Source organism: Gobius niger, assembly GCF_951799975.1.
Source record: "Gobius niger genome assembly, chromosome: 13".
NCBI lineage: Eukaryota > Metazoa > Chordata > Actinopteri > Gobiiformes > Gobiidae > Gobius > Gobius niger.
In genome coordinates, this window is record NC_136864.1 from 16,212,692 (window position 1) to 16,236,805 (window position 24,114).

Genomic DNA, 24,114 nt, shown 5'->3' on the forward strand with positions numbered 1-24,114 from the left:
ACACAGCGAGAGTCGGCACATGCAGAAGCCAGGTATCATGGTAGTGCAGCGGTTAGTGCTCGTGCTTCACAATTTGAAGATCCCGGGTTCGATTCCCACTTGGGCGGGGCCTTTCTGTGTGGAGTTTGTATGTTCTCCCCGTGTCTGCGTAGCTTTCATCTGGGTACTCTGGTTTCCCATACCACTAAAAACATGCACAATAGGCAAGGATGGATGAGAGTGTGCGCATGGGGGATGACAGATGGAAATTAGCCCAAGGCATGAGACCCATGTATGTTCATTAACATGCACTGTCCCAACCAATTAATACCAAATCACCAACCTCTGAGCAATTATTGCCGCTTAATCAGGTTCCATACATACATACAAACAAACAAACAATGTAGCCAATGCTTTGCCTTGTGCACATGTATTTTTTTATTCCAACTTCATTGAAACTACAAAATTTGATGTGCAGTGACAAGTTTTGTAACAATTATGTAACAAATCTTTTTACAGCACGCTGTTACTGTGCCATAAAGTTTGTGGACAGTGCTGTATGCAGCTGATACTAGTCCCCTTTGTCCAAAGGTAATTGTTATGTAAGGTCGTATTGGGTTTATTCTACCCTGCATGTAATATAAAACAGGTCTTCTCAGGAGGGGAGTTTTGCAGGAGGAGCCTGTGCTAATAATATGAGACTCGCTGGGAACCCTCTAAAGGGTAAGCTGAAATACTACTCAGAGAGAGTAAGATGCAGGCCAGTTGGAACTATTTTAATTAAATCCCTTCTCTGCTGTCCCACACTTCTTTAAGTAATGTGGAGCAGGGTTTAAACATTAATGGACGCTGTATAAAATTCGCCTCTACAAGCGCGGGAGTTGGGACAGTACATATCAGCTTCCCAAACATGACTGACTTTGGGAAAATCCTACAAAGTGTTGGAGAATTTGGTTTATTCCAAAAAGTCTACCTCTTTGCATTGTGTTTTCCAAATGTCTTCCTGCCTTTCCACTTCGCCTCTGTGGTTTTTGTCCAGTCTGATCCAGAGAGGCACTGCAACACAGATTGGATTCTGGGAGCGGATCCGGATTTGTCCACTGAGGAGCAGCTAAACCTCACCTTGCCCCGGGAGGAGGATGGGACTTTCAGTCAGTGCCGGATGTTCACCCCTGTGGACTGGGACATTGATGCCATCAGGACCTACGGACTGAATGAGACAACAGTGTGTGACAACGGGTGGGTGTACAAAAACACTCTGTATGATGCCACCATAGTGACGGATGTAAGTGGCAACTCATAATATTGACATTGTAGTGCTGGCCTGTGCTCACTGTGTAAATCTGTGCTTTGGCAGTTTGATTTGGTCTGTGGGGCGTCCAATCTCGTGCAGGTGGCCCAGACTGTGATCATGGCAGGGGTACTTTTCGGATGCCTTTTATTTGGGCCTTTTGCTGAATCGTAAGTCTCTTTGCAGTTATGAAAAAGTTGTGAGAGAAATCAAAGCATTGTCAATCACTCTCAAGTTTTCTCAGACAAAACAGTTTGTCTCTGGGTCAGAAATTATGAATCAAACATTTGAGTTGATGAAAAGCTGACTTGAGCAAATAATGGGATATCTTCTCAAAATGCATAACCATAACCACAAGTTATGCAAGTTAACAAGCCAGACATATTAAGCTTACTGCCCAGTTAACCTTTTGACTGTCCTTCTATAAGTATCTAAAGCCGTATTCACACATGCGCCCTCAGCAGTTCATTCCCCTGGTAATGTCACATGTTTTGGAAGAAAATCCTGACTGTATCCTGAAAATGTCCCGCTGAGGGTGCATGTGTGAATAGACATAGACAAATTCCAAGCTATTTAACACCTGATCACACACAGATCTTTACTTGTGTTCATTGTTCCTTATTTTTGTTTATTAACACTTTCAAAACCACTTATGCTTCAGGTTTGGCCGTAAGCGAGCCACTCAGATCCCAGGAGTTTTCATGTTCTTGTTTACCGCTATAACTGGACTCAGTCACAATTTGTACCTGTATTTGGCATCCCAGTTCATGGTAGGAGTCGGCTATGGAGGGTTTCGGATGAACGCTATTATACTGGGTAAAGTAAACCTCATCAAAATGAAATTGAACTTTTATTGCTCTTTCTATTGTACTCATAATCTGATATGTTGTTTTTACAGCTACAGAGTGGATCGGCATGTCCAAGAGGTCGTGGGGAGCCTGTTTGTCTCAGATGTTCTTTGCTGTTGGTCTGTGTGCCCTGGCAGGTCTGAGCTACTTTGTCAGAGACTGGAGACTGGTCCAGTTCATCACTGCAGCTCCTCTGGGAGTGGTGGCGTTTTACATATGGTGTGTGTTACCGCTACTCATATTGTAATTGGTTGAATGCTTTGGACATGTAAAGAATCGAGTTTGTGTCAGGTTTATTCCAGAGTCGGCCCGCTGGCTGCTGGACAGAGGTCGGGTAAAGGAGGCCAGAGAAGTGTTAAAGAAAGCAGCTGCCATCAACAAAGGAGTGGTCCCAGAGTCTCTGCTCAACACGGTACTTAAATTTCAGCCCTAAAGGATGGATACGCTAGAAACATTATGTTGGTTACCAAGATTCATAAGTCTGATCCGGCTATCCTTCACACACAAAAAGAAGAAAAAAAATCAGGTGATCTTCACTGGACTCTATAAAAATTCTGTGTAAATGCAGCCTCTTAACGACCTTATGACCTCTGTCAACCATAATCCCTGAGGCAGGATAAATGTTAAAACAGATTACTTCTGTCATAAAGCTCTATTTCCATAGCAGTCATAAGTGGGACTTTGAACTAAAGAGTGACTTTACACAGTAATGTTTAGAACCACACCTGCATGGGTTAAATTATGTAATGTCCACACTTGACTGACCTAAAGGTGTTAGGCTGAAGTGTCAGCCAAGAGAAATACAAATCTTTTAAATAGGACAAGTATTGGTCCTATTTTGTCCACTTCCTGTTTATTTCAGGTTGTGGTGGTGACAGAAACTGAGAAAAAAGGAGGCACTTTAACTATTTTCAAATCACCTGTGCTCACAAAGTATCTAATTGCTGTAGTTATGGCCTGGTGAGTTACACCTGACAATACAGCTGATTTCAAACCCTGCTCAAATGTTCACTGATCTCCATCTGTCTTTAGGTTCTCTTTAAACCTCACATACTACTGCCTCTCCTTTAACGTGGGAAACCTGGGCCTGGACATCTTCCTGACACAGCTCATATTTGGTCTGTCGGAGCTGCCTGCTCATCTGCTGTGTATCTGGCTGTTAGAGGCTGTGGGGAGGAGAGTGTGCCTCATAGCTACTCTACTGGGAGGAGGCGTCACGTGCCTCCTCATCATTGTAGTGGGCCAGGGTAATGCACACTTGTTCTCATCTATATTACATAAAATGACAATAATAAAGTTAATGTATTATGTAAAGTAATGTGTTATATGTAGTCAAATTATAATGTATTTGTGAATGTATTTTCCAGATAAAGCTATTTTTGTGACTTTGTTTGCCACACTGGGACGGATTTTCTCAAATATGGCAGGATCTATTTGCAGCGTTTATGTCCAGGAACTGTTCCCAACATCACTTCGGTAACTCTTATACACTTAAATTCCTTCCACATGAGTATTAAGCTCTTGATTTGACAGTGTTTTGTGTCTACAGACAGACTGCCTCAGGTCTGGGTAACATTGCGAGCCGCGCCGGTGGTCTGCTGTCTCCAGTGGTCAACATGCTGGTCATGTATCACTGGACTGTTCCTATTGCTGTTTACAGCTCCTTAATGTTTCTGAGTGGAGCTCTGGGATTTCTGCTGCCAGAGACCAGAAGGAGAGAGCTCCCAGACTCCACTGCTGATGTGGAGAAAAGGTAAGGCTCAAAAAGTAGGACTTGAAATTATGACAATACTAAATGATGTACTTATGTTTGCTATGTCCCCCCACAGAAAAAATACTTTGACAAATGATGAGATCGATTTTTCAACATTTTCTCAGATGAAATCGACCCGCCTGTAGGTAAAATAACCATGATTTCCATTTAGGAAACCAGCATATTTTGTTAAGAGTTCTATGTGGAGCAGGTGAACAGTGCCATCTTCTGTCATTATACATGTACTGTCACAGATTTAAGTGGTCTAACTCAATGCAATTCTGATGCTTTTCTGTAAATATTGGCTGGTTACATTTCTAATGTGATTGTGTCATAATTTATAGTATTTCATAAATGTTTTACTTGAAGACAATAATGACTAAACGGCTACTCTTTTTTTATCATCTTCTGACCTGATTCTGAACATGTGATTCTGAAGACTGAGAATATTATTACTGTACTCAATTTACTTGTATGTTTTACTGTATTTTTCTTATGTTAGAGCATTTATTAAACATTTTTTAAAGCTTTTCTGAAGTAAGCCCGTACTTGGTTTAAAGTGAATAAATGAAGACTCTTTTATTCAAATCCATCAGGTGCAAACAAGTTTTATTTACACTTAGCATATGAATCATGTGACTTCTGTCTCTGGTGAACTGATTTATCATATGGCATAATAATCTATGAATGTATGAAAATCAACAATGTAGTTAGACAAAACATTCAACACCTACTGGCTAAAGGACCGGTGTTATGGCGGTGTTCAATGATTATCCTTGTCTATAAACTTTATTATCCTTTTTAATAGTTATATCAGTGATGATTGTGGTACACTGTCTGCAGTTAACCCAGTAAATCATCCATCCAGCTTGTGTTGGCGTTTGTAGTTTTCTCTGTTTCCTGGTCTTTCAGATCTGGCACTGAAAACCCCTCGAGGAGTGATATTTCATCTTTCGACTCAGACAAAGGCAGCAGCTGTGGGTCAGATGTACAAGTGTCTTCACCAAAAATGTCCAGTGGCTCAGAGAGTGCAACAGTATATGTGTTCAAATTACTGGAAGACTGTTCTTTATAATCACTATCAGCGCTTAGAAAATCACCTGATCCAAAAATGTCTCCAGTGAAGTCATGATGTTGTTCAGTGGCTGCTTCACTGGGGGCAGGTGTCTGGCTGAAGAAATCATCATTTGAAGCGAAAATATCAAAGTTAAAATCGGGGTGATCATTTTGCCCAGTCACGCTTAAGCTTAAGGTTTCATCTTCTTTCTGATTCACAACACTTTGGTCTGGCACAAACGGGTCATCAAAGATACTGTTTTGAGCTTGTGTGGATTCTGCTGTTGGCAAAGCTGTGTTAAATGTTGAAATGGCTAAAATATCACCAAAAATATCTTGGGTCTCATCAAAAGGGCATGTGTTATCCAGAGGTTCATCTTTATCATCTAAAATTGCTTTATCTTGCACATTCTCCTCTGTTATTTTACTTGTCTCCACTGTATTCGATGACTCAGCATTTGGCAGGCCTCTGAGATCATCTCCAAAAATGTCACCACTGAACGGTCCATTCTGAGCTCCACCTGCTGTTGCATCAGCTGAGTGTGAATCACTGCTTGCGCAAGACCTCACTTGGTCCACTTCCAGTGACTCTTCTTGGTCAACGTCTCCTATTTCAGATTTCGGATTGGTCTGTGTCACTTCCAAAGCACTTTGTTCTAATTCAGCATTTTCATTCTGGTTTGATGAATTGCTCACATCATCTTGAGCACTGGTTTTCACTTGTTTTGACTGTTCGTTGTCACTTGGTACTAATTCTATTGGGGGTGTCTCAGTTTTCGTCTCTGCATCAGATGCCGTCTTATCTTCAGCTGCTTTTTCCTTTATGGTGTTTGGCCCAACAGATTTCACTGCATTCTCATTTTTATCAGTGCCTGATGACTGAAATAATTTCCCCAAAAGTCCACCTCCAGATTTGACTTCTGGCCTCTTCACGTCCGTAGCATCAGCTTTGACCCCCTTATTATTTGCCCCGGAGGTGAAAAGCTTTGACAAAGGACTCATGCCTTTGGACCAAGATCCCACTTTAGGCTTTGAGTTTGTTCTGGAAACAACTTTCTTTGGCACATTCTCAGACTTGGGCTTTTTAACATGACCCTTCTCATCAATCATCAGTGCAGTTTCTGTTGGGTCAAGATCTTCTGCATGACTAACAGTGTTTGAAACATTAGCTTCTGCTGAATCTATGATGGAATTGTCTAGTGTCCCTTCATCCTTATTGCATATTGTAATTTGATCTTCATCTCTTTCATTGTGCTTTGCTTTTCCCCCTGATGTGTTTGGGGCTGGAGTGTGTGTGTCGGGTGAGCAGCTTGCATCTATTGACTTTTCTGCTTTGGTTTCGTCATTTATAGGATCTGTCTTTTCAACTTCAATTTTGTCTTCTGTGTCGTTTGCTTTTATAATATTTTGTTTAGACATTCCTGGGTTTCCTTCCATTTCATCATCCTGCATCAAACCTTTTATGTCACTAGAGATGTCTGTTTTGATGATATCTTCATCCATTTCAGCTAGACTGTTCTCGTCGGCTGTGTTTCCTGCTTTTGTAGTCAGTGTTTCTTCAACTTCTTTTTCAGGCTTCTCCGTAGCTCCTTCTGTATCTTTGTTTTGGCTCAGGGTTTGTGTTTTTGAAGAATTCAGATCACTATCATTTCTCCAATAGTCATTACCCTGGGAGTCAGGTCTAATTGTACTTTGAATGAGTTCATTTGACATTGTGGTACTAGAATATCCAACTTCTTCAGTTTGAAATGAAACATCTTCACCACCTTCCGCTTCTTCATTGATCATTTGAGATTCATCTTTAGGTGTCTCAACCTCTGGTGCAAAGTGTACAGACTTCTTAACTTTACTTGACTTCGATTCTGCAGCTGCTATGCGTGAGTGATCTGACAGCTTTGTTACAAAATTCTTAGCAGGTTGAGTTTGAAGATTTGCCTTAGTTTTGTCATATTTATATTGCCTTTCTTTGGGTAAAATGATTGACTTTTGCGGGCCAGAATTAAGTGGCTCAGCTGCTTTCTTTGGTTTCCCTTTTAAATCTGCCATTTTCAAACTTGAATCTGGCTCATCTTGTTTCATTTCGGAAAAGCTCGTCTTTACCTGCTTGTGGTCATCTTGTTTATTCTTTGCAATTTTGGGAGTGGCTTTTCTGTCAAATTGCGAACTCTCATTCTTCTCAGATTTTGTATGTTTTACCTGATTACCTGGACTTTTCTTCTCCGGAGGCCAACTTATTTTGAGTCTACCTTTAGTATTGGCATTCCCTGTATTTGTCAGCTCTTTTGCAGGTGGAGTTGTTGTATTGAGAGACTTTGTGCCACCACTTAAGGAATTAGCTTTGTTTTTCGTTGCTTTAGGAGTTTTCATGGCATCCGGCTCATCAGTTCTTTTCTGAATCCAGCGGTCCTTGTGTTGTTTATGCCCAAAGCCTTCATCATAATTGCCCTTTCTTTTAAAAAGCTGCTGGTAGTGAGAAATGCAGTAAATCTCCCCATACAGAGATGAATAGTTGTGAATGCTGCAATAAAATAATTTTGAATTAGAATAGAGGTTTACAATGAAATGAAATTTGGTGAATCCATAAATCATCAGCAAATAATCATTCAGATCAAACGTGTATATACAGTTGGTTCAGCAAATCTTCATAATCTTCATATTACTTTTACTAAATTTTATAAAAACAAGAAACTTCGAACCCATTGTGATCATTATTTTAGAGGTTGATCAGTTGACTTGATTGCAGTTGTTGATTTGCTGTCAATAAAGTTATCTTGAATGTCTCACCCAAGCTTCTTCTGACAGTGTTTGCAGCAAAAGCAGTTCCTGTGTAGTGTTAGTTTATTGGCCACCATTTTTTCCATGGGATAAACAGGTGTCAGACAAGCAGAGCACATCTCCCTGGCAGGAAACTGAAACTAAAAGGAAAGGTCTGAGGTAAGTGCTAGTTCCATGCTTGCTACACTATTAGCTTAGCATTAGCAATTAGGAATGTGTCTTCATCTTATTGTGTAGCAGCACATCACAGTAACTTCTCAGTAGGCAGACTATTTGATACACTCAAATTATCTGTATTAAGGTAAAGATGATACCAAATTGATTTACAAGTTAAAACAAATTATACATTTTAAGGGCAAGTGACTATTTTTGGTAATTTCCGCACACTTAACATATGGCCCCCCTGCTGCACATCAGACTACATGCTTCTATCAGGTAAAGAAGCAGGTAGTCCTCACTCAGCCAATCAGAAGAGATCACCCTACATCACAGATCCCATCTCTGTGGCATTTGACCAATCAGCAGAGACCAGTCCCGCTCTACACCTCCTGTTTTCTCTGAAATCTGAAAAAGACCCGTCTGGCTAAATTCATGGTATATTTCTTTCATTAACTTCAAAACTAACTGTGGTAAGTTGACGAAACTCACACATTTTATTGGTGAATAATTGTGCTAAGTGATGACATATGTGTTGGTTTTGGAGGCTATAGTGAAATAAGTGAAATTACAGCATGAAAAAGGCAGGCACCATATTTGATCATACGCCCTTTTCACTTAAACCAAAAGTTAATTAGTTTTGTCCATATTTGGACATTTGCCCGTTTTACCTATTATTCATACTTACAGTAATTTCTTGACAAATTGACCAATAAACCCGAGGACTATGTTTTTGTGTTGCCAAAGTATATTTCTAGTAAAACAATTTTGGCAAACAATATTGGAGGTGACTGAGCCCTCCCACTGCACGTAAAGCACAATCACATTACAAAAGCTCTTGCCTATGACAGGTGTGATCATTCAAACAACAATATCACAAAACACAACATTTCCTGTACCCCCGAGACCTGGAAGTATTTGTATATTTTATATATAAACCTTAGTGGGTTTTTTACCACTTAAAGTGCAATGAAATAATTATGGTATATACAGTGGGGAAAAAAAGTATTTGGTCAGTTTCACATAGACATTCTATTGGATTTTGGCCAAATACTTTTTTCCCCCACTGTATATATATTGTATTGTATATATATATATATATATATATATATATATATATATATATATATATATATATATATATAGTATATATCAGTTTAGGGCAAGGAACTCATGGTAACTCACATTGATTTTCCGAAAAAAATGTGAAAAATGTTACAACAGAACAACAGAAATTAACTTGTGTTATGTCCCCCAATAACACTCTTAAGTTGAAGTTATTTGTTTCAAAGTATTTCAGTGAGTGCCCCATAAAGAGTTAAAGTCAGTGTGAAAACAAACAAGACAACAAAAAAAAGTAATTAAAAAGCCACTTTAGAAATCAATCATCTCTTTACTTAACAAGTTGGTTAGACACATACAAACTTCATGCTTTTCTTTGATAAATAATGTTACGCTATAAATTGCTGTAATAAAAAAAAACCTTAATTATTTACTTTATAAAACATGTTCTCTAAAATGCATACAAAACATAAGAAATACACTGATTCAATAAAATCCTATAAAACCTAGTGTTTATCCATTGGGGGGCTAAATGTTACAAACACACTCCCTTCTGCCTTGGACTTGTTCAACACTTGCTCCTCAAAATGGCGTCTGTGCAGTGAAGGAGACATCACAACTTCACATCTGGGTGGAACTACTTCGAACAAAGCTGAAGGTTGGTTGTGAACAAATGTTGAAGTGGTGGAAGACATGAACACATTTCCAAAACCATCTGTCTCTTCATAAGTTTCACTGACAGTCTTCTTGCCAATTACTCCGGCTGGAGGTTGGCCCGGCGCCGTTTTAACCTCTAGTACGCTAACTTTACGCTGTGGGGTATTTTTTGAGGCATTGCTGTTCGCTTTGTGGCAACACTGGGACTGGGTGTCTGATTTTGGTGTGAATGTTGACATGATAGGCTTTGGTTGTTCCACAGGTTTTCTTGCAGCTGAATGAATTGAAATAAATGATGGCGAGGACTGGGATGCTGATGACTGCCTTGGTTGTGCACGCTGTGGGGATTCTGCTTTCAGACCATTTTTTGAACTCACAGTGTCCTTGTTAGGAGCTGGTTTGGATTTACAAGATCCAATGCTTATCTTCCTGATGTTGTTCATGGGATGTGGATTTTGCTCTGACTTCAGTGATTCATCGAATAGGCCAGAGAGACCTGCGATATCCGCCTCTGATTTGAGATTGGACACAGAGTACAGGGCTTTTTTAATGGTCTCTTCAATGTCAAGCAGCTTTGCAATAGTCTGTTCCTTCAGAAGCAGAATTTCTTTGCTGGCCTTTTCCAGGTCTTCATAAGCAGTGTCGACAGAAGAGATGCTTTCTTGATCATCGTCAAGTGAGTCAGCTTCTAGTTTCTCCTCCATTGTTTCCTGCTTTGTGTTTGTCTCTGGAGCAGCCCAAACAGGATAATTGTTATATAGTTTCTTTAGTGATTTATCATTCATACTTCTGCGATCTCCTTCAATCTCGTGCACTTGAGCCAGGACTCCGTGAAGTTCATCACGTTTCCGTAAATTGTCAAAGATTTCCAGGGCAACATCAACATTTTCTTTCACAATTTCATCCATGTGAACAGATAACCTCTGCCGTCTCTGCTCCTCTGTCTCTTTGGGCTTTTTCTCTCGTAAAACAACCTTTTCCACTTGGACTTGTTTCTTCTCACAGGGCTGATTTTGTTCATTGCAGTCAAGTGTATTCCGTGTGATTGGAATCAGTGGAGATTTGTCTTGTGCAACACTGCCGATATTTCTGGGATCAGTTACTGTCACCTTTTTACACAATAACTGACCTCTCTTTGCATCTTTTCTTTCGAAGTTTTGCAAAGCTTCTTTCAAGCTAAGATTTGTCTCATGTTTACCTTCTTCCGCATATTTCTTCATACACATTTGAATTTCTTCTGCTGCATTGATCTTCTGTATTATATTTCGCTCCCGCTCAACTCCATTGCATTGGCTCTGTAAAGATTCTCCTGAAGGTTGTGGTGGATTACCTATTTCTTTATAGTCTATTGAACATGTTCCATCTTGTTCTGGTGCAGCGTCACAGTGGAAGGATGTGAGATAAGGAAAAGTGGCAGCATTTTTTATATTTGCTTGTACTGTGTCAGAGGATGTTGAATTATTTTTTTCTTCTTCTACCAGAACATATTTTGTCCATTGGGGTTTTGGCGGCAACGCTGGCTTCTCGTTGTGTCGTTTTTCAGATATAATTGGAGGAGAGGAAGTGGTATAAGTAAAGCTTGCCGACTGAAAGTTTCCATTGTCTATCAAGATGGATGGTAAAGGGGTTGAGGCCTCTTCATGGGTTACTGAAATTGAAGGAGACAGTTTTGTGTCAGATGGAGGCACTTGCATCTCAACACATGGTTTGGTAACTGTCTTACTTCTTCCTGAATTCCTATAAATCATAGCAGCTTTATAATCTCCCTTAGAAACATTTACACTAGATCTTTCAAGAGACTGCAAAGCCAATTGCACATTGCCTTTCACAATGTCCTCTTTGTCTGTGGGTTTCTGGTCCGATACTGAACTTTGCAAGGACCTTATAGCTGCTTTGATATCCCCCCTGATAACCTCTCCTGTCTCATCCTCATTAGCCTGACTGTTACTCTCGTATTTGGGTAATGACTCTGTACCATTACTTACTACAACTGAGTTGGGTTCATAAGCCTCAAAGGAGGCACTGTTTTCTCTGTGTTTTACCAAATTACTAACCTTAGGGTGAGTCTTGACTTGCTGGTATCTCGATGAAGACGTTGATGACATTGTTGATGAGGTCTCTTCTTGAGTTGATATGTTCAGATTGTATATCTTTCCAGGAACAACAGCTTCTCGTTCCATGTGCAGGCTTTGCTGCTTTGCTATTTCTAGCGACTTTTTAGCAGCTTTGATGTCCCCGGAAATAATAGCCTCTTTCTGGATCTGTGTAGTTTCCAATTCGAGATCTGGGCCTGACATGTCCATATCATAGATAGTTCCAGGTTTGATCACCTCACGCTCAATTGTCATACTCTGCTGCTTTGCTCGTTCTAAAGACTGCATTGCTGCTTTGATGTCACCACTGACAATTTCCTCTTTTTCTACCAAAACCTGCTGTTTCACTGTAAGTTGTTCCTTTGCCATTTGAACATCCCCAGGGATTATTTCATCCTTTGAGATACAGTTTTCAACATTCACATTGGTTTCAGATGAAAACATCTTTTTGGTGTTCTTTACATCGCCAGGTAAGACATCTGAAATAGTTCGCTCTACTTGATCTTTGTGCTGACACAGGCTTCTCTTTGCTTCCTTCACATCCCCCTGTACAATTTCAACATGCTCTTTTGACATATGGCAGCAATCAACCTCATCTTCTTGATCCTCCTGATGAAGGCTCTTTAGGTCTCCTTCCTCAATACATCTCTTATACAAATTCACGTTCCCTTTTTCATTCTCATCCACCCTGTATGGCATTGCTGTTTTGTGACCATTAGCTGTAGCTAAAAGATTCCCAATAGTGGATTTGACATCTCCCCTCTCAATTGAAACGTTCTCAGTTTTAGTTTCACAATGGCTTATGAGTGAATAAACAGACATCTCTGCTTGGCCTCCCTCAGTCTCCTGCATTACAATCCCTGTTTTAAAAGTCTTGTCTTGACTGAGTAGTTCATCAATCCTCTGGACAATGCTTTCCATTCTCTGATCTTTCTCAAAGCTGATTGAACAGGATTCGTGAGCAGGACATTCAACCACTGTGGTCTTTACATTACCATTTTCAATTTCTCTCAGAAGAGTGATTTGTGGTTTTAGCGTTGGTTTGAGGAGCAATTGTATCATTATCTTTCTAATATTTCCTCCCACCAACTCTTCTTTCAGGATTTGAACATTTCTATTGCTTTCAGTGCAATACTTGGCCATATGGACATTCTGACTATCTTTTCCTTCAATGATAATGCCACTTGAATGAACAAAGTTAAGATTGTGCAAGTAGGACAGTGAGTCTACAACATTAGAGGCAGTTATTTTGTCCAATGGGGTAGTTTCAAAGAGCCATGTGGTGCATTTGACATCAGACTTGGGTATTGTCTCCACAATACGGTCGGCTATTGAACTTTCCTGCTCCTTGATCTTGTCCAGTGGCTGTGACTCAAACAACCATGTGGAGCGCTTGACATCTCCTTTCTGGCTGTCCTCTCTGTGAACTGTTTGTACAGGACCTTGCTCTTCAGGTTCTCCCTTGAGACTATCAATAGATTGGTTTTCAAAAAGCCAGGTTGAGGTTCTCACATCTCCATGTTGGACATCTGTGACACTCACCATTCTCTTGACTTTGGAGGCCTGGTCAGATTCAAAAATCTGTTTGTTTTGCTGCACACTGCAGCTTCCAAAATCTTCAAACTCTTTAGCAGCTGGCACGTCTTTCTCGGTTAAACTGTCCAGAGGTTGTGTCTCAAACTTCCATCTAGCAGATTTGACATCTCCTTTTTCAACATCTTCTTGGGTGACTGCACGAATGACGTAAACTTTGTTTTCTGCCTTGATAGCATCAAGTGGCTTCGTCTCAAACATCCACCGTGCTCCTCTCACATTTCCACTCAGGACTTCCTCCTTTTGTACAGTTGTCACCTCATGAAACTGCCCCTCTTTGTCTCTGATGGCATACAAAGGAGTGGACTCAAACATCATGGTGCTTAACTTGACATCAATGTTGCTGCTTGGCTTTTCCACACATAGTGACTTCTGTTCATGTTCTTCCTCATGAATTTTGTCCAACGATGACGTTTCAAAAATAAACTTTTTGTGTTTTACATCTCCACACTCTACCTCATTGACAGTTTGTGCAACTTCCTCATTATTGTCTCTGTGGATCTTATTAATTGGACAGTTATCAAACAGCCAAGTGAACTTATGCACAGACCCTCTCTCAACTGCTTCCGCCTGGTTTTGAGTGTCAAATGTTGTCATTTCTAGCCCAATTTCATCAAGTGACTGGGATTCAAAAAGTTCTTTGACTCTTGAGACATCTCCTGACTGTAGGTCAACCTGGCTAACACATCGTGACACCTCTTGACGTGAATCTTTCTGTATTCTGTCTAATGTCTCTGTTTCAAATAAGTGTTTCACTGTTTGAACGCCAACTTCAGGTTTCACAGAGTCCTGGATTGTTCTGCTGACCTTCAGATTATACTGCTCACCATCCTTGATGCTGTCGAGTGGCTGTGACTCAAACATCCAGGTAATGGACTTCACATCAGTGCTATCAATGGCCTCTTTGTCTGTAGCCTTTTCAGTTTTTTCATACAACGTGTCCATGGGATGGGTTTCGAATAACCACTTGCAGGTTTTGACATCACCTGTATGCCGCGCCTCTTCTGCAGATGGATTTGGCTGATTGAACTTCAAATGGATCCCATCAATTGTTTGTGTCTCAAAAAGCCATTTTGCCGTCTTCACATCGCCCATTGTGTCTTCCTGTCTGGTGATGCCTTGAATGAGTTCAATGCTTCCCTTTCGTTGTGCCAGCTCATCCAAAGGTTTGGTCTCAAACATCCATTTATAGTTTTGGACTTGACCCTTGATGGATTCCTCTCGACTGATTGCTGTCACCTTGTGCAGATTTCCAGAGCTGTCTTTTATTGCATAGACATTATTTCTTTCAAACAACTCTTTGTTTTCTTGCACATTTACTGCTTCAATCTTTTTTTCTTTACTTTCAGTTTGCTCTTCTACACAAGCTATCTTACTCAGTGGAATTGTTTCAAAGAGATTTTTGAATGTTTTCACATCTCCTTTCTCAATCTCCTTTTCTTTGGTCATAACATTAGTTTCAATACTGCAACTCTCAAACATTTGTCTTTTGTCTTTTACTTCTCCCTGTTCTTCATTTGAAAGAGTGATTTTCTGCAATCTTCCTACTTCATAACTGTCATGTAGAGTCTCCATGGGCTGGGTTTCAAAGAGCCAGAGTGATGACTTGACATCTCCACCAATGATTTCATCCTTTTCTTGATTTTTTTCTGCTGTGTCCCCCTTTAGGGCTGACAAAGGCTTTGTCTCAAAGAGTTTAGTTTTATTGACAACATCAGTGTCTGCTGCACAGTCAACTACTGTACCCTCAAACTTCTCTCCTCCCATCATCTCATGTATTGTATCAAATGGCTGTGTCTCAAACATCCACCTCTTTTTACCAACTCCTCCTTTCTGGCCTTCCTCCAGTGAAATGCCCCTGATGATTTTGACTTTGTCGGTTTCCTTATTGATTATATCTAAGGGCTGTGTCTCAAATAGCCAGCGTGCAGTGCTGATGTCACTGCTGTGGATCTCTTCTCTGCAGATAGATTTGATTTTGTGGATTTTGCCGCTCTTGTCTCTTATGGCACAATTTGGATCTGCTTGGAATAGTTTCACAGTTTTATGGACATCTCCTTTTTGTTCTTGCAGCTCAGATTTCAGTCTCAAGAAGTTGTGGTCTTCAACAGAGTTACAGCGGCCCAAGTCGCCCAGTGGTGTGGATTCAAACAGGAATCGAGTGCCTTTCACATCACCGGGCTGGATGGGCTCTTTGAGTAATGCCTCAACCAACTCTTCTCCCTCTTTAGGTGCACTGAGTGAATCTAGAGGCTGTGTTTCAAACAACCATGCTGATGTCCGCACATCACCGCAGACCGATGCTTGTCTTTGAGCATGTGCTGTTTTGTTCAGGTCAATGTGCTCAAACTTAGATGTGGTGCGCCTGACATCTCCCCCAGTTAAATCCTCCTCATCGAGCAGCTTCTTGGTTCCATGAGGATCCCCAATGTTGTCCAGAGTCCAGTTCTCGAAGATCCACCTCATGGACTGGACCTCACCCTGGTACAAATCTGCGGCTTGTGGGTTTTCAGTCTGAATTACCCTCATCAGGTCTTCATCAGCCACATCATCAAGACTGGCCCTGAGGTCTGGGTGGATGTGCTTGAAAAGCCTTTTTAACTCACTCTTCTGTTGCTGTTGGTAATATGTGGAAAAGCTCTCTTTTGGTGGAGGTGGAGGGAGGGGGCTCCCAGAAGAAGCCCCTTCATAGTCCAGGGGTCTGGGTGGGACAGGTGGTGGGGGAGGGGGGAGGTTGTCATCATCACAGGTATGTGAAACAGTTACCCTCCTCTCTGCGACATCCATCTAAAAGAAAAGACAGTTGAGGATGGTTAGATGTCAAACCCCATAGAATGTAAGTATTAGTGAACTCAACATGCTAATGACAAAGTGAAGCCATACTTTACCTTTCATTGTGTTGGCTTCATGGTTTTACAGCAAACTGTCCTTGTTTCACACCAGGGTTAACAAGACACTTCAGAGCAGTTAGTAGGCGGCTGCCACACACAGTCCTAGTCTTTGAGTGGTGTAGATAAAGTGTGAATCTTAAAGTCCCCCTGGCCTGACGGTCAGTTTGACTGAAACATTGCAGCAATAAATGTCTTAAAGAGTGAGACGGTGTGTGGGAGGTTTTGGTCGTTTTTGCATTAAATTCCCCCTCTTTGAAATGTATTGTTAGTGTTTATTAGTGTTAGTTATTCTAAATTGTAAAATTATTCAAGCACTCTCTTTAAAGAAAGATTATCTTTGTGTTCAGCTGTTTATTTAACCTAAGACCATTGTTGCTAATTGACTGTATTTTCTATTTATGTAAATAATTTACTAACGCAAATCAAATGCAGGCAAAGCATAAAACTAAATCCAACAAGCACTCGTAAACAACCAAAACAAAAGTGAACATTGTACTATACCTTCTTTACTTTGGTCTTTTTTCCTTGTGTAGAACAAATGGATTCCTAACAAGAAAAAAATACACATAATTCACTTTATTCACAATGATATGTTAATAAGAGTATAAATTGATGTTTGCTAGTTTTCTTTAACTAGCAAACACATAATGGGAAGGGGCAGAGTGCTAGTTGTAACAGTAGTTTTGCCTTTTGAAGATGTCCAGAGTCAAACTCAAAACCACTTCTACTGGAAGGCTGTTCACTTCAGCAAGGGTAAATGGAAAAAGAGCTCTTATACTAAGTCATATGGGTCTTGTAGTACAAGCCTGTCTCTATTGTGTGTAGCGTGCTATTTGACCCTTTGCAGTCCTTAACCTCAGTGTGGTGGGGAATGAAAGGCATTTGTAGCACTCACGAGCTGCTCAGAGCCTCCTGTGGCGTCTGCTGCCTGGGACTGATACAGAGCGGAGCGGTCTCTCACAGACGAGGAAGTGGGTATCCGGTTTTTGCCTTGGACTCCTTTAGTCACTAGTGCACTATTTTTGTCATCTGCAAAACATAAATACAGTATATAATGTAATTGTTATAATTTTACTTTAAAGTTAACCACTTTCATATAAGTTTGAAGTGGGTCCCGGGAAGTAGGTATATTTAGAGCGATGGTGTGTATATTTATAGTGATATTGATATCTGTTTTGTCAATGGAAACTATTTTATCCGCCACTCTTTCCAAAAAAAGAGTGGCCTCTTAAGTCGGGTAGTGCAACACAAGGAACACACAGCAATATTTGACATAAGTTTCCGCCAGATCAATTCTATTAAAACACAATTTACATAGTGGCAGCTAACAAGTGTGCAGTCTTTGATCCCTGGGCAGGAACAGTGAGATAAATAAGGCTACAGAGACAGTGCCTGCTCTCTCAGACGCTCCAGACCACAGCTCTCAGCGTGCCACGGCTGACCATGACGCCCGGAAAGAAAAAAAAACGCCAACTGGTGTCGACTGGAGTGACCCAGATTGTTTTCACATTGTTGGGCCGAGCGCTCCGCCACATGCATCAGCACCTGATGTCAGGAATGTGTCTGAGAGACAGAGTTAAAAGCCGTAAATATATTTCAGCTGTTTCAGACTAAACATGGTCTCAACATAGTGTCATGAAGATTAGATAAATGATCACTCATTCAAGTGTAATTTTCACATAGTATGAGTTGCTTGCACCTACCTGAATGTAAACATAAAATAAGAAATAGTGGTATGGGTATGACAGATTATTCTTATTTATTTATTTATTTATTTATTTTATTTTCCCATTTTTCTGTATCACTGTGTACTTGGTGTTTGTTTCTACAGGCGAGGGATGCAGTAACCTTTATGGTGAATGTGATTGTTTTCTTTCGTAGCTCATAGCTCTGTGGGCCACCCAGCTGTAACTAATGTCCAGATTTGTAGCACACCTCTCCTTTCACTCACTAAGCTCTGGTGGGACAAAAGAACGGACCAAATGAGCGGCGCCTCTCGCGAGCCTGGTCTTAAATCATTGTCACAGATGGGTGAGCAGACAGAAAAAATGTACTGAGCGTTCAATAGGTCAGGCCTATTGTTAAATAAATGTAAATGTGCAACTAAACAAACAAAATAATATTGATGTAATTTATATGAGTGGCCCCAAAAACCTATACCTAAATAGCATCCTTTTGATCTGGGTCCTTTCTATGGAAATTAATAGGAGCTATTCATGGCTCAGTAATGTGCGGCTGGCAGCTGTTCAAATGGTCGGGAAATGCGTTTGGTATTTGTCTCCCCTCGACACCCTCTCCCATTGTAACCACATTCTTATATCACAGTACTGACCGCATCACCAGGTCACTAATATTTGCATTTACTTTAAGAAGACTTAACTTTACATGATTCTGTTACACATGAAAACGTCACATTCCAAAGTAATGTACCAACAATATCAGGTTGACCACTTCTGATGCCCTCTCAACTAAAGAGCATCCATAATACCAGCCATAATCAAACAGTACAAACTAATCAATGGAGGACAAAATTATTTAAGTTTGGTAACAGCGCTGAATACTCACTAAATGAAGCTTGCCGTTCTCTTATTGTAGAAACTCTGCGTCCTTAGAGTCCTGTGTGCTCCTATCTCAACAGTGGCTGAGCGCTTTCTAGGCTTCGGCCTGGTGGACAGCTGATTTTTATCCGGTGGAAGTGGCCCTGGTTATTTTTGGGAGGTGGCTGTTGCTGTGTACTCCACCTAGTCAATTCCCTCTGTGACTCAGTGGGACAGGGGCTCCCCCCCACCCCATTCCCACTCATACATTGTCAGTCCCTAAAACTGGCCTGGAGTGAGACCTGCGCTAGTAATGTCAGTGGTGTTTGGTAAAAGTCAAATGAGTCAACATAAAGAGTGACAGTTCAATATCTTAGCGCAGTGACGGTAACATGCTGAAGGAGATGAATGGTTGAAATGTTGAAATCTCATTCTAACCAGAAACATTATATCAGTATATCATGTAACAAGTATGTAAAAACATTGGTACAGTAGGCTATATAAGGCTAAATACACAGTCAGCACCAGAATCCACCCTTTTTGACATTAGTGTGAGGAAATATTTTCACCTCAGCTGATATGTGCTAGCATTAAACTTTGTACCTTGAAAGGACAGAAATATTAAGTGCCCGATCAAAACATTTGCATTTTGACAACAAACACAGACATTCTGCACAGCTCTATAAAACAAAAGACTTTTTAGATTGTTATAATGTCACATGAACCTGTAATTCCCACTTAATATCATTTCTTACTCTGTGTTTTTTGAGATTTGGTGCTTTCTGAGAGCCTTAAAGCTCTTGAATGCCATAGATACCCCGAGGTTGTGTGGATGCTGGGATGAGGTCAAGGTCTACGTCTCTTTCTGATCTGATGAAACAGTATGTGCAGAAGGACACATGGATTCACAAACATTACCGTCTTTATTTAGCTGTTTCCTCACGTCCAGAACTTATGAGGTGCACTGGTAGTTGTTTGTATGGTTTTAGTGTTCCCAGTCATGTGGGCTAGGTAACGATAGCCGTGTAGATATCAAATGACAGCCGTGCGTCATTTATGAGCCGTGACACTAAAATAAAGCGCTGACCTAATACTCTTTTTGAAACACTACTATTATATTGGCCTTACTCACCCTTTAAGAGTGCTGATCCTCTGTTGTGAGACTCTGGGTGCCCATTCATGGCTCTTCCCTCCTCCATATCAACACCACTCTGAAAAACACAGGGCTACAGACTCAAAACTGACATGCAATTATCCAACTTTGATCATGGTTTTATGGCCCTGTAAAACAAGGTGAATGTGTCTACCCACTCCTCTGCCTTTGTCAATATTATTAAGTGTGCACTTTATAGCCAGGCGTCGCACACAGTATGTTGGATAAACCTGGCATAAGGCTAGGGTTGACTCAATAGTCTTGCAGAATAGACAGAACATGACATATTAGCAGTTAAGAAAAGCGTGTAGAAACAATAAATCTAATTCTGAGATAAACATTGAGCTTTTTAATAACCTTTCATCACATAAAACACTGATAGTCATATTATTCGGTTTTCCTGTCTTCATGTAAACCTGTCTTTAAACCTGTTTTCATGTACAGAGAACATACTTGATTATTTTGGGTCTTGTGTCTTTTCCAGTCCAGCAGAGCGCCCCCTGATGGTGGGTTAATGTGTTGCAGGCTGGAGGAATTCGGCTTGAATCTTTTTGACTCAAACAGAGCGCACAAGGCTTTGGTGCTTGACACATCTCTCTGAGGTAATACATCCATGGATCGACTCCGGGACAAACTGTGTCCCACTCTGAAGAAGTCCACATGGTCCTCCCTCCATCTGCTGTCTTCAAGCTCTGCCTCCTGCAGCAACATAGAGGTATTTAGTGTATTCATTTTATTGCCTTCAGGGGCACTTTGTGGGGCCTCAGAGACATTGAAGGGCCCCAAAACATTGTCTATAATACATACAAATGAACAGTTTGATGGTAACTTATGTATTTGTTTAAAAATATAACTTTTAAATGGAGTAAATTCTTATTGGTGGGAGGGGACTGCAATGGCTGCAATGCCCAAAATAATTCTATTACGGAAAATTGTTACCTGTGTTTTGCTATCATTTTCAATGCTCCTCAAGTCAGAACAACTTTGATAACTGTTGAAACAATGACACACATTTTGTTAGTTTTTCTACCTAAAGACTGTTGGCTACAGGTAAGACAGATATTAGAGAATATTTCATTTTGGTCCAGACTTACTGTTGCACCAGTTGAGATACAGACTTTCGGTCCCAGCGACTTAAAACTGGCATGACTGTCAAAAAAGATTACACATAGTTTGTGACTTTAACAGGACAAACCAGTAAAATGTTTTATATAAATACTACTGCAACAATAAACCACTAATTGAACATAAACCTGACTGAGTTACTATAAAACAGACTGTCACACTCGGTGTCATATGACACTGTTAATGTTTATCAATCTCACTACTGGTTTGAAATAGGAAATGTTGCAAGTTTTTAGTCCAAATAGCAATGTCAATTATGAATGCAAATTACCACAAACGCATAGAAAACATGTACATTTTGACTAAAAAACAATCCAACAACAAAAAATAACTTTGGAATTTTTTTTAGAAAAGGGAAAAAACCCCACCATGAAACCTTAACCATTCCATAGCCAAAACTCTTCATGTTTTGAATAAATAGGACAAATTCTTGGTCTGTTTGTAAATGAATACAAATATAATCAGTTTAAATAGGATTTACCTGCAGAGAAGTCACCTGTGCATCCTTCCGTTACGGACTGACTGAGCACTGCTGAGCATCTCTCATTGTTTTACTAGACACAGCATAATTCAGGGGCCAAAGTCCTGCAGTGATTTAAGCTCCCGGAAATAAATAAAAAATGCTGCCGCTCTTGTTTAGGATTTTTGGATAATGATTGGCAGTTTTAAAAGGAGATTAGAATGAGCCAATTGTGAGTGTGGTGCATTTGAAACCCCTGTGAAAATGCAGCGTGGACTACTACACGCTGACAGCTGGTCTAGTCAGATGTTAGTTTAAATGCCTGACATAGCCGCTTCGTTTATGTATTTCAGCAGCTCACATGATTACCGACAGGGGGCGCGGCCTGACCATACGCACAGCACTTGCGCTTTTCACACACGTCACGTTCAGTTCACTCACATTTCAGAGCCAACAGATGGCGCCAGAGTGATATGAACTAGTGTGGCTCATTGAGAGAAACACCCTGTTTATCAGCTCAGTGCACTTTAAATGAATGGTATGTTTACTCCAACTACTGCATCATCCACTATCTGCAAAGGGTACTTTACAGTGCAGTAGTGTAGTATGCATTCCTCCATGATGCTGTACAATAAGGACAATGAGAATGTGAAAGACCATTGTTTGCGTGTTTGTAGAATGCGATGTTGCAGCAGTAGCCAGCAGAGGAAGGGAGAGGTGTCCAGAGAGAGTCCGGTGGGTGAGAGGAGGAGGGCGGGGGCCAGAACAGTCAGTCCTGGGCCGAACAGCTGAGAACAGAGCAGCTCCTTCCTGCCGCGGCTGCTGCTAATGCTCACATGCCGCCACATGTGACAGCCCACAGCAGAATACTGTGCACAGGAGCTCCCAGCGCCAGTGCATGTGGTCTGTAACTGTGGATTCATACATCCACATCAAAAGTATGTGCACTCACTGTCTGCTTTTCCAGGCACGTTCCTCTAAAGAAACGCCTTCACGGCCCTAAAGTGCATTACTCAAGCACACCAGCAGTTTGTCAGAAAGGTCAGAGCAGTTTTGTGGCTAATGTTGACAAGAGGCTCATTGTTGAATGGGGAATGTCAAAGCCAATCACACAGCTGCTTGCTGCTAAGGCTTGTGTGGCTCACATGTAGCGACAGATAAGATCACTTCTGTTGAAAACTGCAGTTGTGTAACCTACTTTGCACTCAGGGCTGCAAATTGACTTGCACTGGTTTCTATATTGTGAGGGCTTGCACAGGGCAATAAAGAGGCAGAATATGCAAATTAATGACAGCACAATGAAACAAGCTCCTGCAGGCTTTAAAATCAGAGGTGAAATTATGTTCTCAATGTTTTACTGATACTTTACTACATTTAGATATAACACAGCACATACAGTCAAACAAACTGAACTGTGTGTGAAGCATATTTGTTCATTATTATCATTTAAGCATGTTAGATGTTCTACTTATTTGCTACACACTGAAAGTACCACCTTCTGTGTATCAGTAAGAGAGGTTAAAGTTACAGATCAAAAGTCAGTTGTTTGCATAACTCTCCAGTTACGCTTGACATTAATGCAACCCAATGAGCTAAATACGAGCAGATTATTTTGCATATTAACTTTGCTCTCACTCTCATTAACCATTTAAGACACCTGAACATAAACTTGAACTTTAAAGCTAGTTCCAAATTTCTGCTTCTCTGCTGAAGAACAGAATCAAAGAGAAGCATGAAAAGCATATGGGCTTTTATTATATTAAATGTAAGCAAAACGTTTCATTTTAATATTTATAGGAGACCTGCCACAGTGACAGTGATTGTGAGCTCAGTGCATCGAATTATTACACCTTTTTATTGATCAGGAACTAACTAGGCTAGTTGTTGTTATTTACATTTCCGCGACAGTGTGGCTCCCTTGTGAAACAGGCTCTTAAAGTCTGTGAAGAACTGAGATGTTACAAATGTGTGAGGAAAGCAAGGAATGAGTTTGGGCCACAACCAGCAATTTGAAATATATGCGATAAGAGCTATGATGCAGTACATTTAGAAAAAGCACATACTGGAATTGTTGTTTTAGATTTATATACTATTTATTATTTTGCATTGCTCTTATGTAGTAGCAGACTTCCATTACTGTGATTCAATGGCTTTATTGTTTTGCAGCGATATGACAGTTGTGGCATTGACACTGTTGGGATTATGTCTAATTACGGATTTACTCAAACTGTTTATGAGCATAAAAGCATTAATTTGTTGTCTATAAATTACAAAAGACAGCATGTCAATCTATTTCAGTGATTCTTTTTCCTCATAATCTGAATCTAAATGATAAATACTTTCATATGCATTCCCTTTCTGCCTTACACAACACATGCAGAACACACATTAATAATTTGCCTATAAGCGAGAAGATGTGCCGCAGCCCAAACCACTTTGTCAATCGGGCTGGTAATGTTCACTTTATAATTATTAGAATAGCGCTCTTATTAAAATAGCTCTATTATGAATGTAGCAAATCAGGCCAAGGCACCCTCTTTCACTTCAATAAAGGTGCTGCATGGTGTGAAAATAGAACCACTTATCTAATCTTAGCGTGATCATAGAAGACCATGCACTAAAACCAACAATAGCACTCTGGGTGATAATGGTCTTGGAGAGACATGATTCACTCCTTCTCCAAAC

At 40.5% G+C, this 24,114-nt stretch overlaps 2 protein-coding genes across 2 annotated transcripts; one reads left to right on the forward strand and one right to left on the reverse strand.

Moving 5' to 3' along the window:
* The first annotated feature begins 734 nt into the window (after positions 1–734).
* Positions 735–4,071, forward strand: slc22a13a (solute carrier family 22 member 13a). Its single transcript, XM_079570060.1, has 10 exons — positions 735–1,264; positions 1,337–1,440; positions 1,932–2,086; positions 2,169–2,337; positions 2,410–2,530; positions 2,981–3,078; positions 3,151–3,365; positions 3,486–3,594; positions 3,668–3,871; positions 3,948–4,071. The coding sequence occupies exons 1-10, from the start codon at positions 890–892 to the stop codon at positions 4,015–4,017; spliced, it is 1,620 nt and encodes a 539-aa protein (XP_079426186.1). The 5' UTR covers positions 735–889; the 3' UTR covers positions 4,018–4,071.
* A 5,283-nt stretch (positions 4,072–9,354) lies between these two features.
* xirp1 (xin actin binding repeat containing 1) lies at positions 9,355–19,855 on the reverse strand. Its single transcript, XM_079568735.1, has 4 exons — positions 19,824–19,855; positions 17,050–17,183; positions 16,656–16,700; positions 9,355–16,050 (listed from the first exon to the last, which is right to left on the reverse strand). The coding sequence occupies exon 4, from the start codon at positions 16,048–16,050 to the stop codon at positions 9,427–9,429; it is 6,624 nt and encodes a 2,207-aa protein (XP_079424861.1). The 5' UTR covers positions 16,656–16,700; positions 17,050–17,183; positions 19,824–19,855; the 3' UTR covers positions 9,355–9,426.
* Between the last annotated feature and the right edge of the window lie 4,259 nt (positions 19,856–24,114).